The sequence below is a fragment of the Microtus oregoni genome, unplaced genomic scaffold (assembly GCF_018167655.1).
Source record: "Microtus oregoni isolate MIOR12 unplaced genomic scaffold, Mior012 000048F_ref0000485, whole genome shotgun sequence".
NCBI classification, from domain to species: Eukaryota; Metazoa; Chordata; class Mammalia; order Rodentia; family Cricetidae; genus Microtus; species Microtus oregoni.
Window position 1 is genome coordinate 4,234,574 of NW_024543222.1, and position 18,163 is coordinate 4,252,736.

Genomic DNA, 18,163 nt, shown 5'->3' on the forward strand with positions numbered 1-18,163 from the left:
TCCCAGGGCGGTTCCACTTCTGCTTCGTCCTCCGTGCCCGACCCAGATGCCAGGAAGGCCAGAGAGGATCTCTGTATTTGTCTGTCGGTCGTGGCCTCTTCTCCCATCAGCCTGACCCCCAGCTGAGTCCTGTTCAGCTCTTTCTTCCCACATTCCTGAGAGCCTCTCGCCATAGCCACAGCTGTTCATGGGGAGGTCTGGGTCCTGAGCCTTCTGACTTCTTCCTTTTTCTCCTCACAGCTCAAACCCAAGAGAGTAGGAGCTGCCTTCCGCAAAGGCTCCTGCCCATTCCAGACAGCCACAGAACTGTTGGGGAAGTCTCAGATCCAGAAGCAAGCCTCCGAGGCTGTGCTGGAAGGTGAACGGGATCCCCCAGGCTGGGACTGTGAACTTCAAGATGAAGACAGGAACAAGCCCCTCCCTGGGTACCCAGGAGAGGCTCCTGGAAGTAGTGCTAACTGTGGGGAGCCCTCGGCCGAGAAGAGGACAGAAGGCAGTGCCAAGGCTAGAGCCAGCAAGAAACAGCAGCTCCTAGCTGCAGCGGCCCTCAAGGATTCCCAGAACATCACCCGATTCTTCTGTCAAAGAACAGAAAGCCCGCCTTTACCTGCTTCAGTCCCTTCCTGTGGAGGTGTGCCAGAGGACTGCGCAGAAGCTGGAGCCCAGGGGCATTTGAATACCCTAGGACAGACTGAGTGTCCCAGGGAGGGACCAAGGTAAGAGTTCCATGTCCGGGAACCCTCATTCTGTGGCAGCTGTGGCAGCATCTGACCCATTGGCTGCCTGGGCCTCTGAAGCGTACAGCTCATTCACGGTGGGCCCTGCTGGGCTGCCTGGATCGAGAGCGCAGCCAGACCCAGACCTCTGATGCTGCTCTTCCCTCCGGCCAGCCCCTGCTCACTCCGAGACCAGAACTGCCCTGAAGGTCAGCCTAGTCCTCTGAAGGAAACTCAGGCAGGCAAGCGGCCCAGACCCCAGCAGGTACTGGAGGAGGTGCGTGGTGAGGAGGAGAGCCGCCTGGGCCAAGGGTTAGGGTCAGGGAAGATCGCTTCTCACGCCCTAGCAGCAGGTGGGATGGGCTGGGGGAAGGCTCCTGGTGCTGAGGTGCAGGCTTCCTTCCAGAAGGGAGGTAGAGCCTGTAAAGGGGAGCCCCAAAGTGATCTGTCCATGCTGTGACCCTATCCAGGAGAGCTCAGAGAAGACTCAGAAGAAGCTTTGCCCCTCAACACAGTCCTCCGTCTTGGCGGAGGCCAAGGGCAGTGCCCTGGCCAGTGATAGCAGCACCGAGAGTAAAGCGGCTCGAGAGCCCTGCCCGCTCTCAGCTCCGGGCATCTCCGTGAAGGAGGCTGCTGCTGTTGTGGTCAAATACCTGACCCCCTTCTATAAGGAGGGCAGGTTCATGTCCAAGGTAGGGTGCGTGGGCCTGGAGGATGTGGGTCAAGGCAGGGGTGGCCAGGAATGTGCACCCTGAATGAGGTAGGGCAGAGAAGGCCATTGAGCCAAGGCCAGCTTCTGCCCACTCTGGCTCTGCCTTGCCCTTGGCAGTGGTGGCTCCAGGGCTCTGTCCTCCTCCCTTTCCTTCTAGGACTTGTTTAAAGGCTTTGCCCGCCACCTCTCACATTTGCTGGCTCAGAAGGCCTCTCCTGGAAAGAGTGGTGAGTGCCGACCTGGCCAGGGCCAGAAGGCATGGTGGGGGTGGACGACGGCTGCCATGAGACTGGTCCTTACCTTCTCTCTGTCCTGTCCTGCTATCTGCAGTGAGCGAGGAGGCCCAGACCCTCATCAAGCAGTTTTTCCATGATCGGGCCCGGTGTGAGAGTGAAGCTGACTGGCGTGGCCTCTGCGCCCAACAAAGATGACCTGTCTGCTGACTGAACAGGGGCGGCAGGCCCGTGCCAGAGGCACCAACTTTCTCAGGGTCCTCCTCCTCACCCCTCCCCCCAACCAAACCACACTGTAGAGATGTCACTAGACACGCAGTGGAAGGTCAGAGGTTAGCCCCATAGTCCTTTCTCTCTGCCTGCTTCTCCTGGCCTTCACGGCCAGGGCCCCACATTAGTTGGTTCGATGGAACGGCTACTGCCAAAGAAAAACAGTGACCTTCCCGTCTTTGTTTCAAGTCCTCTGCCAGGGCGAGGCCATTTCCGCCCTTGAGTGCCTGCCCTCTTACTTGAGATCCCAGGCTCTAGGCCCTGCCCGTCTGCTGCTCAGGAAGGCCAGACCCAACTGACATGTTTGCAAGAATAAGAAGAATAAAGTCTGCCCAAGATACACGCTCATGTTCACACACGGTCGTTTTATTTGTGCTGAAGCTGCTTCATCCAGGCCCGGTGCTGGCCCTAGAGCTGAGTGGGCATTTTCCCCAGGCAGGACGTCAGACGCCCAGGCCAAGTTCCTACAGCCCCAGCTCTGGGTTCAGTGCACCTCAGAGGGCATGTGTCTGCTTGCTTCCCCAGTTGATGTCACTGTGGCAACCCCTGCCTCATGACCCTCACTTGGGGTTATGCTGTAGGAAATTTCAGGGCAGGGGCCAGGCAGCGAAGATGAGCGAGAATCACCCAACATCCAAGGCAGACTGCTCAGGGAGATTCAGCCGAGGCCTGGCCACTGCGTGGAGGACGTGCTGCCCTCCTCCATCAGGAAGACAATGGTGTGCTTCAGCTCCTGGGCCTGCCAGGCAAAAATGGGTGAGGACTCTCCCCACCCCCACCACCTCTGCCCACACTGCTCCTCGACAGAGACCAGTAGCCACTGTGGCTGAGGAAGCATTTCCTGGGGACTGCAGAAGTCTCGGCCCCTCACCTGGGGCAGCTCCAACCAGATGGTCTTGGGGTTATCAGCGGAGCCATAGTTGAGTTCCAGGCCAGGGACCCCATCGTCCTGCAGTGGGCTGAGCAGGTGGAGCCGCTGCAGGTCTTTCAAGGGGATGGAGCAGCAGGGTTTCTGGGGTAGCAGATACAGCAGAGATTGGCGCTGGGGCAGCAGTGCATGGTATGAGATTGACTCGGGATTTGAACCAACACGAGAACAGGAGCTCTACCTACCTGGGAACTGGGGTCCATGAGGACAAGATGGTGGCGGTTGAGCCCCAGGAGGACAGGTCCAGGAAGAACAAGCTTGCTCACTCTCAGTACCATATACACAGTGTAGCCAAAGAGGGGCAGCTGGGCCGTGGTCTCTGTGGGTAGAGGGACAGGACAAGAGTCCTGGCTGCACATCTCCCCAGGGCAAATGAAGGGTGACTGGGCACAGAGGCCTCCACATGCCCCCCTGCCCCTTCACATGGACCTACCGATGAAGTCCGTCTGTGCTCTCAGAGAGCTGCAGCCTTGCATCTGCTTCAGCTCCTGGCTCACTAAGCTCTTGATGCTGGCTGTGTTCACCTGCCATTGCAGTGGCTTGGGGATGTAAGCCAACAGCTCTTGCCTAGGGGGCACAGCCTGGGTCACTTGGGCCTGTGACCATGGCCCACCTGGTGCAGGGTGGTGCATGTGCCACATAACTGAACTGGCACCTACTATGGATAAGGACCCCAGGGCCTAGCTCATAGCTCGGGATCAGGGTGGGGAGGGGCAGAAGACAGGCATCGACTAAGGGAGGCCTGTCTGGTCAGGACCAGGAAAGGTAAAGTGGAGTTGTGGAGTTGCCTTGGGGGAAGGGAGGTAGGAGGCCGGAGAAGCCCTTAGGTTTGGGGGAAGGGGGGCTGACGAGAGGTTGAGCTGACTTCACGTACTCTGATGGCGGACTTTTGCTGGCTTTCCTGAGGTGTTGGAGGGCAGCCAGCCGGGCAAGTTGAGCATCTTCCTGGGCACTGATCATCAGCTTCCCTTGCAGGTAGTCCCGAAGCACCTGAGGAGAGGAGGGTTGTGGGGGGCCTGCTGGGTCATGACCTCCCCAACAGTTGGTGGCTCTTAGAGACTCAGACTTGTTCTTGCCCTATCCCTTCCAGCTGTCACCGAGTGAGCGTCATTGTGGAGAGGGCATCTAGAGATGCCTAGACGGCCCGGACCGACCTGGCCATAGTGGATTTCGGTGTAGGTGGGGTGGTCGAAGTGCAGCGGGGTCTCCCAGCCAAGCCGCCGGCTGTGCAGGCTCATGTCCTGGTCTGTCATGACACTGTTGATGTACTCATGGGGCGATAGTGGCCGAACCAGCTCACCTGCGTAGGGGACCCAGGCCAAAATTGAACACTGTCCCAGCCCAGAGTCTACGTTCCTGTGAGAGGACAGTGACTGGGGCCCTGGGCTCACCTTCGCCCTTGATGAGGAAGAGGGCAAACTCCTGTACTTCCTGAGGGTCTGTGATGCCCATCTGTCCACACAGCTCCTGAAGCACTTCCCCTGACACCTGGGCACAAGACAGGCCAGGAGGATCGAGACTAGCGTCCCGAGCATAGGCACATAGCCTCTCTCCTTGGCAGCCCCTGCTCACCGTGAAGGTCTCTATGTTTGTCCTGTAGTCCACACCACCAGGCAGATGAATCAGAAGCAAACGAAGCGCTTGCCCTTTCTGACGGGTAAGTTGTAGGGTTAGTCTCCACAATCAGAGGTCCCGGCTCTCTGCTTCTAGTCACCCCCACCCATTACCAGAGAGTCCTAATACCAGAAAAGCTTGCATTTCACCCGGTGGTGGTAACTTCTGGCGCCCCCCATATTTAACCGTGCGCTGGAGGTTCTCCTGGCTACTCCTGGCCAGTTCTGTAGAGAATGATGGGAGGTCACAGGTGTATCCCAGCCCCTTTACTGGCAGGGCATTCTCAGCCTGAAAGTCCCTCTTCCCAACCCAGGCACCTTGGCTAGGACTGGAATCCTGCAGGAACTTGGTCACATAGGGCATCAGAGTGGTAGACGGTGGAAAGAAGCCCGTGAAGAGGCTGAGGATGCTCCAGCCCAGAGCGCAGTGCTTTCTGCGGGGTAGAGCTGGGTTTCAGGCTGGCCAGACCGCAGTGCTGTTCCCGCCCAAGCCCTCTACCCCACAAGCCCCACTCACGGCTCAGGGTGTTCTGTGACTTGCTTGATGACCTGGCAGTACATCTCATCTCTGAGGTCCTCTTGGCACAGCTGTGGGGACAGGAGGAATGAGTGGGTAAGGCAGAGGGACAGGACAGTAGAGCCAGGGGCTGCTGTGCATGATGGCTGGCCAGGGGCCTGTCTTTAGACACACTGCTACCTGGCTGGGCCATGGTAGCTCAGGCCTTTAATCCCAGCACCTAGGAGGCAGAGGCAAGCGAATCTCTAGAAGCTCAAGGTGGGCATGGTCTACACAGTGAGTTCCAGGACAGCCAGGGCTACAAAGAGAAACCTTGTCTTGAAAAACCACACATTAAAAAAAAAAAAAAGACTGAATGAAAGTAACATCCCAACACTCACCACCTGGCAGCCTTTGCCCAGCCCATCTTGTCACTTGTTTTTAAATTATTTATTTGGTTTTTTGAGAGAGAGTTTCTCTGTAACTTTGGCGCCTGTCCTGGTACTCACTCTGTAGACCAGGGTGGCTTCGAACTTAGAGATCCTCCTGCCTCTGTCTCCCGAGTGCTGGGATTAAAGGTGTGTGCCACGGGGCTGGAGAGATGGCTCAGTGGTTAAGAACACTGGCTGCTCTTCCAGAGGTCCTGAGTTCAATTCCCAGCAACCATATGGTGGCTCACAACCATCTGTAATGAGATATGGCGCCCTCTTCCGGCGTGTGGGCATACACGGAGGCAGAATGTTGTATATAATAAATAAATCTTTTTTTTTAAAAAAAAAAAAAAAAGGTGTGTGCCACCCTGCCTGGCCGAAGATCAAGTATTTTGAAACAAGTGAGAAATTACCAGTAGCAGTAGAGTGTGTGTGTGTGTGGTTTTTCAAGATAGGGTTTCTCTGTGTAGCCCTAGCTGTCCTAGAACTCACTCTGTAGACCAGGCTGGCCTTGAACTCATAGATGGGCCATTCTGGCCCAGGCAGGAGGGCAGGAAGGGTGCTCAGGGTTGGCACACAGTTCTTACCTTCAGCAGCTCATAGAGCAGAGCCAGTTCGTCTGTGCTCCGGGGCTTAGGCTGGTCCCCCATAAACTGCATCAGAGCTGCAGGCAGGATATGAAGCACAGTAAGCAAGGGCTGGCCGGACCTGTGCTGCCACTGTCCAGGCTGCCTGACCTCTGATGCCTTCCTCTCCGAACGCATACACACCAGGCAGGACAGTCAGCTCTAACTTTGTTGAGGAAATAGGCTCAGGGATGCCAGTGTCAGCTGAACCCATCAATCGCCCCAGCCGTCACAGTTGGTGGAGAAGGCTTCCTATGCTGGCGGATGGGCTGATCCAGGGGGAGCTCAAAGAGAAGGGGAGTCAGGTGCCCACTCACCCTTGAAGCCAGCCACAGCCCTCTTGTTCATGTCCTCATTGCTGAGACTGATGAGGGATTCCTGGATGGGGTCCTGTGGCCAAAGAGCCTTAGCTGTGAATCTAGGGCCATGGGAGTCAGAAGGCAGATCCTTGGCCCCAGCTCCTCCCGACCTGGCCCCTTACCTTGCTGTACTGGATCAGGTTGGCTGCAGCCTTCTTCTTGGCACCTCTGCCTGCCTGTGTCAGCCTGTGGAGGGCAGAGGGAAAGACAGCCCTGCTTGCTGGCCCTCCCGCCCTTGTCCCAGGCCACGTAGCCCATGGTAAGAGCGGTGACCTGGTGGCTCTGTGGTTTGTACCAGGGACAACTGAGGGCAGATAGGCACAGAGATTGGTTCAGAGCACTCACGAGGTATGAGGCTTCCGGAAGTAGCGCAGGGCAAATTCCTGCATGGTGTAGCTGTGGGAGTCAGCAGACAGGGAGCTGTAGGCTGTGTACGAGGTGGCCTCTGAGCCTTCGCTGGGTTCTTGGCTCCCAGGATGGGTGGGGCGCTGGGAGCACAGGAAATTTGGTACCACCGCAGTGCCCACCCACCACCTAACCCAGAGGCCCTGTTCCCACTCTTACCGCCTGGTCCCCATACCCGTCAGACCCGAGAGCAGTGACACCAGAAGCCAGGAAAGACACGATTATTTATTAAGCATCTTCTATGGAGACAGTGAACTAAGCACCACAGTCAGAGGCTGTGGATTACAAGTCTTGCCGGGGAGATGAGGCAGGAGATGGCAAAGGATAGACCGCACTGAGCGAGCGCGCCCACCAGGCCACAGGAAGCAGCAGCACCCGAGCGAGCCAGGCAGCCCTGCTCTTTCCTTCCGAGACTCCTAGTTAGGCCTTCACTCCTTCACCTCTTCTGTCTTCCTCACCTCCTGAGCCGGCTCCTTCAGCTGCTGTGGTTTACTCTTACGCTGCCAGCTGTTTCTCTGTCCCAGGGAAAAGGAGCTGTCCGGAGCAGCAGCTGGCTGCACCATGTCGGCAGGAAAGAGTCCTGAGCGGCCTCCAACAGAGCCAAACTGCCAGCCTAGAAGGCATTGCAGAATGATGGTTCACCTGCCTCGCCCCCTCTGCTCCTTGGCAGCCTCCCTCTGCCAGCCCTGGGGACTACCTGGCTCCGGAGAGACCCCTGGCTGCAGCTTGATGAGGTCCCCACGCTGGAAGCTGAGGAGGCTGTGGTCATCAGTGATGTAACTGCGCAGAGCGATGACGTAGCCAGAGTCCTGGGGACAGGTGGACAGTCTGCGGTCTGCTGCCTGCCCCGGGTGTCCTCTCAGCCAGGACCCAGGGAGGCCAGGCAGGGCGGGCTAGCCCACACTTGCCTTCTTGAGCTCACTCAGGAACTGCTCCACCATGGCCTTGATGGCCCTGGCTTGGGCTGTGTGCAGCATCAGCTGCTCGTTCTTCAGTAACAGCACCAGGGTGGAGCCGCCGCTGCACTCCACAGCCAACACCTCAGCAAAGCTGTGTACACAGTCGGGGCATGAGCTGGAGGCCACCTGCCACCCCGTCCGGGCTCTGTCGGGACCAGCTCACCTGTAGGAGCAGAGTGTCTTCAGCCGCTCCAGGTGGAAGCTAGGGTCTTGGGTCACCTTCAGCAGCCTCAGTCCCCGGTGCGACACACCCAGCAGCTGTATGCCGCTGCCACTCTCACCCTGTCAGGAAGGCAGGTGTGTCGGTCATTCCTGGCACTGGGGTCCTTGAGTAGAGAGCTCCAGGGCTGAGCTGTGCCCCTCTCCTAAGTCCAGCATCACTGACCGAGACTGGGAAGATGCGTGAAAAGTAGTTGGCCCAGTTGTCTCGAGCGGCCACCACGATGCGTTTTTTGATGGTGTCTTCAGCAGTGTCAAGGGAGTCCAGGCTCACCTCCAAGTCTCCTGTGGGCAGGAAGGGTCCATGGTATCCGTGTTCCCACGGCACTTCCCCTCAGGGCAGGTCTAGCCCGCCCCCACACCCCAGCTCCCATACTCAGCAGGTCTTTCATTTTGTGCCGCTCCTCCTGGGAGATCCTGATGCAGGACTCTGCAAAGGTGTCCCTCTGGATCTGGAGGCGGAGCAAAGTTGGTCAGTGCCAGGCCCTCAAACTAGCAGCTATGGGTGTGCAATGGAGGAGAGGCAGAAGGCCCAGTGGTGGTGCCTACACACCTGGCAGTGCGGGCTGGGTCCTACTAGAGACACGGGTGGGACAGGGGCGGGGAGACGGGATGACAGAAGGCTCCCAAATCCTAGACTCATGTCCAAAACCTACAGCTCTCCCCTGTCCTTCCCACATCCACCTCACTCCTTCCTCTGGCACCATGGTCTGCTGCTGTTGACAGAGTGGACCAGCTGCCAAAAATGACCGAGTAGCAGCCGCCATTTATAAAGCACCCAGTGTGTGCTAGAGCCTGTGACGCGCAGCCCTTGCTTGGACCTCTCATTTGCAAAACTAAGTTGATCACTGTTCCGCTTTGTACAAGGACACTGAGGCAGGGACTCTGCAGGCAGGCAAAGTGCTGAGTACCAGCTGTTCCTGTCAACTAGGTTCGAGTGAGGGTCCCGGGATACAGTCTGTCTGTGGGGGTGGCGGGTTGGTGCGTGAGCCAGGCTCTCACCTGCTGGCAGAGAAGGCTGAGACAGTAGGGGTGGCTGAAGTTCTCCCGGGGGTAGAACACCTAAGAGCAGGACAGAAAGAGCGGGGATCATGCCAAGCTGTGACCTGGCCAGCCGACCTCTGCCCTCCCAGAAAACCAATCTTGAAAAGTGGTTCACGGGGAAGGGGATGTGTTGGGGTTTCAGGTGAGGATCTCACACTGCCCATTACTGCCCTGCCAACCCCAAAAGGCTGAGGCCCAACCCCCATGCCCACCTCCTTGCGTAAGAACAACTTCCAGGGTGCATTTGTGTAGGAGAAGCACACGCTGCCAGACGGCACAAGGAGCTGAGTGGAGATCCCCCGATCCTCCATGGGCTCCGTCAGGGCTGGCAGAGGGAGAGAGGAGGAGCCTTAGACGCCGGCTGACAGACCTGTTACTAGGTTGCCAGAGACCCCTTATGTTCCTGTTTTTCTCAGTCTCCAGACTCCTGGCACCAACTCCTGCCTTCATCTCTGTCCCTGAGTTTTTCTTAGTGTCCCTGGCCACATTTACTCCAGCCACTGAGTTCCCCACTACCACCAAAAAAACAAAGAAGAAAACACTTATCAGGTCTTCATCAAGGACAACACCCTGCAGAAGTCAGCCCTTTAAGTGCCAGACAGACTTCAGGGTGCCTCAGCCCTGCCCTGCATAGGAATGAGGACTCAAGGGCTCCAAGCTCCAAAGTCCAGAAGCCCAAACAGCTGGCCTCAGCCAGATAGGGATGACTTTTGTCATGGGTTCCAAGAGGATGTCATGAGTCCTGCCACCACCTCAAAGAGACTCAACAGGGGAAACACGGATTCCTCACCACGAGACTCCACTGAACGGGTCTTGGGTTCCTCAGGCGGAGACAATGGAAGTGCTGGTGGTGGTGGTGGAGGTGGGGGTGCCGGAGTTATGGATGGACTTGGGCTATGTGGGCCAAACAAGTCCCGAAGGGGTCCCTGCTTTTCCCGGATGGATAGGGAGGGCTCAAGTCTTGGTCGAGTCTTGGGTCGAGGAGCCACAATGGGTGGGGAGCCCTTGCTTTGGTCAGGAGGCGTCGTCTGCAGGAAAAGGCACGGGTTAGAGTCAAGGCCAGGTTACCCTGGAAACCCCAGGTTTAGCCCGGGATTCCTGGACAGATCCTAGCCCATGCCCTGCAGAAGATGGCTGGGTAGCTCACCGATGGCGGCAAGTGGGCACCGTTTATTCCCAGCTTTGCCAAAGCCTCATCCTTAGGGTCATTTTTCTTCTGAAAAGTTTTCACAGGCCTCGTGAAAGAAAGAGAAAGTTACTAAGGCACAGGGTGATGGCCTGCAGAGAGAAACAGCCCTGGCCATGTGCCCCCGGGGCCCACCTGGTGGGTTGTACCGGCACAGGCACGGGGCCTGGGCGACTCTGGTACATGCGGATGATGTTGCGGATTTCCCTGCTGGGTTCTGGGCGCTGAGGTGTGGAGTTGGAGCTGTGCACTGTGGGCGCTCTGTCCTGGGTGGGCGCTCTGTCCTGGGTGGGCGCTCTGTCCTTTTTGGGTGCTCTGTCCTTGTTGGACATTCTGTCCTTGTTGGGCGCTTCCTTCTTTGCTGGTTCCGCCTCATCTTCCCTCGCAGCTTTGGGCTTACTTTGTTTCAATGGCTTCTTCACAACTGGAGGAGGAGGTGGTGGGGTCGGCTCTGCCAGGAAGAGTAAGACAATCAAGCACGGTCCCTGCACTGGAGCCAGAGGAGCCGCAGCCCACCACACCTACCAGCTGTCTCTTCCTCCTCACTCTCCTCTGTCTCCTCCTGGGGGATCTGAACCTTGACTGGAGGCTTCACGGTCTTCACCCTGATTGGCTCTTGCCCTATAAACACCACAGACGGCCTTCTCTGTCACTGGTGCTTATCCAGTATATAGGGATAGGGGCTTACTCATCTGGGCTCCTGGACAGGCCACACTGGTAGGGGAGCAGTGTGGCCTCCCCTCCCCGGGCTGCAGGCGTCAGTGACATTTCCACATGGCTTCCATCCTCACCCATCTTCTGGAAATAGTCCCGTTTCTGCTGGAAGCTCTTGGGGCGCGGAGGCCTGGCTTCAGTTTCCTCTGGAGTGTCCTCCTGGCAGAAGAGGAAATGAAGAGTAGCCCCCAGTCAGCCACGGCCCCATCCTTTCAACATCGTCTTCTGATGGCTTCTTGGACCAATCCTTCCTACCTTCCCTGCCACCACACCACACCAGACCCAGACCTCTGCCTAGCCTCGGCTCCTTACTGTAAAGCAAACATCCAAAGGTTCTGGGTGACTCTCTAGCGTCTTCTGGGGCGCAGTTGGCTTCTGGGGTTTGGGAGCCATGACGGAGGATGGAGCCTGGGAGGCAGCCGCTGAGGCCTGAGTCCCGTGCTGGCGTCTCTGGTTCTGTTGCTCTAGAGACAGGCTCATGGCCTGGGTCGTCATCTGCTGGGCCTGAGGGAAAGGAGAGGCCAACCAGTAAGAGCCTCCTCTGGCCCTGCCCCCTGTGCCCACACTCCCTGGGCAGTCCCATGGCCCAGCCACGGTGGTTACCAAGATCATCGCCTGCTGGTTAATAAAGTTCTGCTGCTGTACCGCCAGCTGCCTGGAGTCCAAACTGGGAAGCAGAGGCTGCGGCTGTGGTGGGACCATCATGGCTGTGAAGAGCAGATGTCCAGAGCAGAGCAGGTTAGGTGCCATGGCCAGACTTGATTCTTGATCCCAGGTGCCATCTGGACTCCCAGCAGGACCCTTCCCCCACCTTCAGCCCCCAAAGCTTCTCCCAGTACCCTTAACCCGGCCTTACCTGGGACGGTTGGGACTGCGCCCATTGCTGGCATCATGGGCATTGGTGCGGGCATCATAGCTGGCTGGTAGCTGGGTGCCTGCACCATTCCTGGATACACTAAGGGAATAGGGTCTCTCAGGTCCATTCAAACTTGGCCCCACATATCTCCTCCTCCTTCCAGCTCCAGGCAGAGAAAAGCATTGCCCTCTGGGGTACCAGCCAGAATGCCCATTTCAGTTGCCTGTGGCGATTCAGACTACCCCTGCTCTTGGGCCTGGGAAGCCCTGGAGAGACACCACCTGTACTCACCCATGGGGTAACCCTGCTGGGTGGGCCCAATGGAGCCCCCTCCCTTCATACGGCTACTCAGGGCCCAGCCTTGTTCTAGATCCTGAAGGGACAGATATTCAGCGTCAGAGCTAGAGCCTGGGAGAAACAGAAGGGGTGGCCACACCCCAGCACCAAAGCAAAGGAGCCAGAGGGGAGGCTACTCACACTGAAGCCCCCGGAAAGAACCGGCTCGAAGATGTGGTCCAGGAAACCATCAAGGCTTCCCGGCTTCCTGGCCTCACCTGTGGGGCAAGGGTACATTGCCGCATCTACCTCTGGACCCATTCCCAGCACCCTGCCAATCTCTGTGTGCCTTACCTGGGGGGCTGCTGCCAGGCAGTGTTGGGGCTGGACCTGGAGGGAGTCCTGGGGGCAGAGAGGGAGCCTGAACACCAGGGGCTGGAGGGATGTTCTCAGCTCTGTAGGAGAGTGGGACTAGTTAAGGGGACTACTGTGGCAGTCAACTCTAAGAGGGGTGTAGAAGTTTAGGTGGGAGACCTGGTTCACCAATAACATCTATGCACCACACAATGCAGGGTGGCTGAGGATGACCAGCTGGGGAGAGGGCAGGTGGGTGGTACCTACAAACCAAAGGGAGTGATGGGGTAGCTGCGGGAACCTGCTGGGTCTCCAAAGTCCTCAGTCTGGCCAATCAGGTCCAACACAAAGTCACAACCAGCCAGGTCTTGCCAAGCATCCCCAGAATGCAGTGACACAGACCAGCCACGAGGGGGCACCTCCAGGCCTCTGGGTGGGACAAGAGTGAGAGAGGCGTCGAGGTGATCAGGGAGAGGTGTGGGCAGATGACATCCTTCAGGAGTAGAGGTCGTGAGTCAGTAGAGGGTGTCTTCTGATGACCTGATGACATCCCCACCCCAGGCGTGAGCCAGGCGCTCAACCTCACTCAGAAGCCTTAGACTGCATTCCTATTTGTACCTCAAAAATCCTTCTGGTGATCTCCAGGCTCTAATAATCTCATTTGTTATGGAGTTAGGATCTGTGCCTTATGCTGTCGCACGGCTCCTTCCTCGTTTAGAATCTCTGCTCTCTCTCTCTCTCTCTCTCTCTCTCTCTCTCTCTCTCTCTCTGGAAGCTTCCGTTGGAACCCTCCCCTCTACCCTAAAACCTTCCCTTTCTATTCATTGAGGAACAACGTTCATCCGGCCCTGGGGGACCATGCAGTGGAAAGCAGAGGGAGCGTGAGGATGGGGACAACAGTCAGTGGTCAGGCTCCCCTTACCTGCTCTGGAGGATCCGCCCTGCTAACTGCTCTCCCGTGGTCCAGGACTCCACCTCTGTAGAGTAGCTCTCCTCTGTGGGGGTTGGTGGGAAGGTGAGAGACAGAGGGCTACACCCTGATAGGAAGTGGTCACTGTCCCCACCCTGGACAGAGCAGGGAGGAGGACATGAGAGTCACAGGGCAGGAGGAGGCTAGGGAGAGTGGAGGCCAGGGCTGGCTCCACTGACCAAGGGAGGCAGACCTCACCATTGAATGTAAACACATCCAGGGCCATCCGGCCCCGCCGCAATCCAGCCTTCCACTCAAGCTGCGTGGGTGGGTGGGCCCTTGAGGCCATGGGAACTAGCGGTGTTTGCTCCAGGGCACCCAAGAGCTTGTGCTGGCACAGTGCTGCCATGCCCCGGGGGGCCTGGTCAGATACGAATCTGTGGGGACAGCACAGGGTTGCTGAAGCTCGATGGGGTATGCGGATGCCACTTACAAGAGTCCCATCCGCTGGATCCCTTACTTGAGCAACGGCTTCTGCAGGGCAGGCGTAGGGGGGAAGGAGCTGAGGAGGACGGCCATCAGGGCCCAGCCACGCTGACTCTGCTGCTCGTCTGGGTTGTGCCACAGCTGGGCCACCAGCTGACTGAAGAGCTCATCCCGAAGTCCCGGCTGGTGCTGTGCCTTCCGTATCAGGAACGTGCCAATGGTCTGTTCCTGCCAGGGCTGCAGGGATCCATCCCCCAGGAGCCGCAGCATCTGTTGACACAAAGCAAGGGTAGGAGCAGGAAGCCCAGGGCTCCCCTGCACCTTCCCGGTCCTTAGAGCGGCCATACTGGCCACCTCCAAGGTCTCACTCACCACCCTGTTGATCTCCAGAGCCTGCTGAGGGTTCTCGCCATTCATGCGGGTCAGGGGCTCATCCAGTAGCTGCCCCGGTCTAGGCAGATATGGCTTCTGGAGGGAAGGAGAGTGACATAGGGTTTGTCCTTGAGGAGTCCCCCAGGAGCATGTACCCCAGGAAGAGGACAGACACACAGGTGCGTGGGTGCATGGGTGCGTGTTACTTGGACATGTGTGAGCAGGCGTGCGCCAGAGGAGGATGTCCAGCGTCTTCCTTATTTGCCTTGAGTGGGCCTGTCACTGAGCTGAGGCGCTTGTTTTACATAGACAGGCTGCCAGCAAGTTCCAGGAATCCACCTGCATCTGCCCCCGAATACCGGGATTACGGCTATGTACGGTCACGCCTGGCTTTTTACATGGGTACTGTGGGTTTTAATTCAGGTCCTCGTGAAGCACTCTTTCACTAGGAATCTTCTAGACCTCTGGTTGTTCTTTAATTAAAAACTTGACAACAAACTGCTCGTGTCCCTGCCTTTAGTCCTAAAACTTGGGAAGAAAAGGGAGGCTGATCTCTGTACAGAGTTCCAGGCAAGCCAGGGCTACCAAAGGCCCTGTCTTTAAATGTTTTTTTAAAATAGGGCTGGGCATGGTGACACACACCTTTAATCCCAGTACTCTTAAGGCAGAGGTAGGTAGATCTTTGACTTTGGGGCCAGCCTGATCTACATAGTAAGCTCGGGGTCAGCCTGATCTACATAGTAAGCGCCAGACAACGGGATACGTAGTGAGATCCTGTCTCAAAAAAAAATATATATATAATTAAACTAATACTGAGATCTTCTTGTGTGTGGAGTCATGAATCCCGCTTTTGTATTTAAGCCTGCGGCCTGGGAAGTTTCCCTCGTTAAACCTTCGTTAAGGACAGAGCTTCAATGCTAGACAAAGCCGCAGGTACAGGAAAGGTGTGGCTAAAACAAGTCTGTGGCCAAGGCTTCCCTGTAACAACTGTGTAAAGACTGTTTTGTTCTCCAGGCAGCTCCGATGACCACAGGGGAGGGCAGGGAGAAGGTGGAGGCCTGCTCCTGCCTCCCAGGTCTTACATTGGAGCTTTGGGGGTATACAGGAAGTACCGAGGGACTCACCTGGAAACTGGAGGACACGAAACTGGAGAAGGGAAACTGGTCAATGTCCGGAGGGAGGGTCAGGCTGGGCCGGACAGGAACCTCAGGTGGCAGGGACTCTGTGATGTTCCCAGCCTGGGTGCCCTGGTGGCCTGAGAAGGAACACAAGAGGCAGCCTAGGACACTCGGATCCCCACTTTCCCTGACAAGCTGCCAACCACCATGGACAGAGTGACCATGGGTGGCTCAGGGAAAGAGGACCAGAGATGCTCCCCGTAAGGGTCTCAGACCGGACATTAAGATGACACACCTTCCGCTGTCCGCAGCAGAGCAGCCAGCTGGGCTGGGATCTCCAAGCGCCCCAGGTCCTGGTGGAGAGACCCAAATGGTCATTGAACAGGACTGGGCACACCCCCCTCTCCCGGTCTCCCCTTGAAGATCAAGGGCATAACCTGAAAACAAGTGATCAGGTCTCCAAGGGTCCCTGAGGAAAATCAAGAGAACCCCAGTCTTCCACTCAGGTGGCACATGAGGAACAGGACCCTGATGTCACTCTGTATCCCCCCATGCTATGCCAGCCTTGGGGTTCACACCCCACGCAGGCCCTGTACCTCCAGACTCACCATCCTCGACCGTTTCCCCCAGGCCTCCCCGCTCTGCGGGCCACAGGAATGTTCAAGCTGTGGGAGAGATCCAGCGAGAGTTGATGCTTCTTCTTCCCCAGCAGCCCTACCTGACCCAGCAGCTCAGGGTCCCTCCTGTCCCCAGGAGACCCTGATGGTAGCAAAGAAATGCCGATGTCATCGACCCACAGAGGAGCAGTCGCCTGGCTTCACCCTCCTCTACCCTTCTCTCAGCTCTCACCGCCTCCGAGCTGTGGGCGCCACTGTCTGTCTGGTAGGGTACCAGGAAGAGGTAAGGAAGACTGGAATAAATGGTCCCAGGGGACAAAGTCCAGCCAGGGAGGAGCCTGGGACGGGGCAGTATGTGGGCATTGACCTTTGAGCTGCTTTATGGCTCTCAAATTGGAGTCATCAGGCAAAAGCGAGACTAGAAGGGGGCCCACGGGAGCCTGAAGGGATCAGGGGAGACCTAGGTGGAAAGGGGGAGCCAGGTCTGCAGGGACAGGGGTGTCATGGTGAAGGAAGACCAGAACCCCCAGGGCCCCAACTTGCTCGAGTCAGAACAGGAAATGGAGGCAGTCAGTAAACAGTGGGTTCTGGTATTTTAGTCCTGGCAAGTTTAGGCTGTCAGAATTCCTCTCTCGGGCAGTCAAGGTCACCTACCTTCTATCCTGAGGTTTCCCCCAATCCAGAAGCCCCCCCCCCACCCATCCTCTTACCTGTAGTTTCTGTCGTCTCTGGAGCAGGGGCCGAGCTACAAGGAGAATAGCATTCAGCTGTCCCAGAGCTGATTTCCTCTGGAGGTATCGCTTCCTGGGAGCCGTGGAAGTAAGGAGGGTGAGGACTCAAAACTTACTACTTCTTCCATGGTACCCCAGCCCTGTGAGTCTAGACATTCATGTAAAATCAACTCCGGCTCAGGGGATCCTCCTGAGGTTTAACAGAACCAACAGTAAAGAACAAAACACTATGGCGAACCAGGCAATGTTCTGTTTTGAGATTGTTTCACTATGTAGACCAGGCTGGCCCTGAACTTAGATCTGCCTCCCTCTGTCCCTTGGCCGCTGTGATTATAGGCCTGTGCCACCACTTCCAGCTTTTAGGACTTTTGTTTTTAATTATGCATATGTGTGTATCTCTGTGTAGGTATGTGAGTGCAGGGGTCATCTGTGGCCAGAAGAGGGCGTTAGATGCCCTGGAGTTATAGGCAGTTGTGGGTCACCTGACATAGGTACTGGGAACTGGACTTGGGTCCTCTGTAAAAAACAGCAAGTGTTCTAACCACTGAACCATCTCTCGAGCCCCCTAGATTCATTTTAAAATATTTGTTCTGCTTAGGACCCCCTTCTTTGAGGCGCCTGGTCTTCTGGCTGGAAAATTCTCAAAGATATTTTCTTTGCATATTCCTTTTTCTCACCTCCAGGGGCCTCAGGCACACATGTGGTGCACAGACAGACAGGCAAGCAAAGCACCCATACACAAGCAACAACAAATGAAAATAAGTGGAGGGGCCAAGGAGATGACTTTAGTGTACAAACTCGAGGAACCGCATTCCAGTCCTCAGCATCCACTCCCAGGAAAGCCAGGTAGCAGCGAATCTGTAACCCCAGTGGTGAGGAGGGAGAGACAGACCGATGCTTGGAGCTCGATGGCTACCCACTGGCTACCCAGACAGACAAAGCTACGTAGAGAAAACCTGTCTCAAACCCCCATTTCCCCCCAAACAGTGTGAGAACATGACTGGGAAGGAGAGTCATCGTCAATCTCTGATCTCCACATGCGTGCGCACACACGGTACCCACACCAGTGGGCATGTTTCCACTTGCACATATCCACACAAGCGTGAACATATACACACATAGACCACACACACACACACTCACATCTACAGGATTGGAAGTGAAGCACAGCTCACTTGCAGACGACTTTCCAAGCATGTTCGAGTCGCTGGGTTTATCCCCAGCACAAAAACTCAATCCATGGATCAACCAATCCAGCAATCAAGCTACCATTTTCATGTATCAGAGGATAGTGCCAAGAAGGTAAAAGGACAAAGTACCAAATAAATAAAAAGTCACCAAATCACATTCTTAGTGGTTACCCAATATGCAGAAAATATGGAGCACCCTTGCAACTTACCAACAGAGACAGGGGAAAGGTGGCTCAAGGGTTAAACGCACCTGCTGTTTTTGCAGAGGACTGGAGTTCAATTCCCAGCACCCACATGATGGTTCACGACTACCCATAACTCTGAGGGCACCAAGCACACACG

At 56.5% G+C, this 18,163-nt stretch overlaps 2 protein-coding genes across 5 annotated transcripts in view; one reads left to right on the plus strand and one right to left on the minus strand.

Annotated features, from left to right (window-relative positions):
• Positions 1-2,271, plus strand: part of Recql5 (RecQ like helicase 5) — a 42,045-nt gene extending 39,774 nt beyond the window's left edge. For 2 of the 4 annotated variants that reach the window (XM_041635730.1, XM_041635731.1), the window contains exons 15-19: positions 241-716; positions 891-981; positions 1,187-1,408; positions 1,586-1,655; positions 1,759-2,271. In XM_041635730.1, coding sequence (XP_041491664.1) covers positions 241-716; positions 891-981; positions 1,187-1,408; positions 1,586-1,655; positions 1,759-1,859 — 960 coding nt within the window. In that variant the 3' untranslated portion in view covers positions 1,860-2,271. Of the gene's footprint in view, positions 1-240; positions 717-890; positions 994-1,186; positions 1,409-1,585; positions 1,656-1,758 lie in introns of all 4 variants that reach the window. The other 2 variants (XM_041635728.1, XM_041635729.1) reach the window with 1 other exon arrangement.
• The window catches only part of Myo15b (myosin XVB), a 35,216-nt gene continuing 19,324 nt past the window's right edge, over positions 2,272-18,163 (minus strand). The window contains 43 exon segments of the mRNA XM_041635727.1: positions 2,272-2,670; positions 2,803-2,943; positions 3,045-3,178; positions 3,293-3,426; positions 3,734-3,849; positions 4,014-4,159; positions 4,251-4,347; positions 4,432-4,509; positions 4,603-4,697; positions 4,791-4,906; positions 4,990-5,060; positions 5,987-6,063; positions 6,343-6,415; positions 6,507-6,570; positions 6,730-6,872; positions 7,248-7,402; positions 7,487-7,598; positions 7,698-7,839; positions 7,912-8,030; positions 8,134-8,252; positions 8,344-8,419; positions 8,970-9,029; positions 9,224-9,336; positions 9,802-10,039; positions 10,159-10,246; positions 10,333-10,648; positions 10,723-10,818; positions 10,989-11,070; positions 11,224-11,415; positions 11,515-11,618; positions 11,768-11,866; positions 12,059-12,140; positions 12,245-12,321; positions 12,398-12,498; positions 12,665-12,826; positions 13,320-13,392; positions 13,566-13,744; positions 13,828-14,063; positions 14,166-14,261; positions 15,290-15,420; positions 15,579-15,636; positions 15,892-15,948; positions 16,611-16,704. Coding sequence (XP_041491661.1) covers positions 2,590-2,670; positions 2,803-2,943; positions 3,045-3,178; positions 3,293-3,426; positions 3,734-3,849; positions 4,014-4,159; positions 4,251-4,347; positions 4,432-4,509; positions 4,603-4,697; positions 4,791-4,906; positions 4,990-5,060; positions 5,987-6,063; positions 6,343-6,415; positions 6,507-6,570; positions 6,730-6,872; positions 7,248-7,402; positions 7,487-7,598; positions 7,698-7,839; positions 7,912-8,030; positions 8,134-8,252; positions 8,344-8,419; positions 8,970-9,029; positions 9,224-9,336; positions 9,802-10,039; positions 10,159-10,246; positions 10,333-10,648; positions 10,723-10,818; positions 10,989-11,070; positions 11,224-11,415; positions 11,515-11,618; positions 11,768-11,866; positions 12,059-12,140; positions 12,245-12,321; positions 12,398-12,498; positions 12,665-12,826; positions 13,320-13,392; positions 13,566-13,744; positions 13,828-14,063; positions 14,166-14,261; positions 15,290-15,420; positions 15,579-15,636; positions 15,892-15,948; positions 16,611-16,704 — 5,023 coding nt within the window. The 3' untranslated portion in view covers positions 2,272-2,589.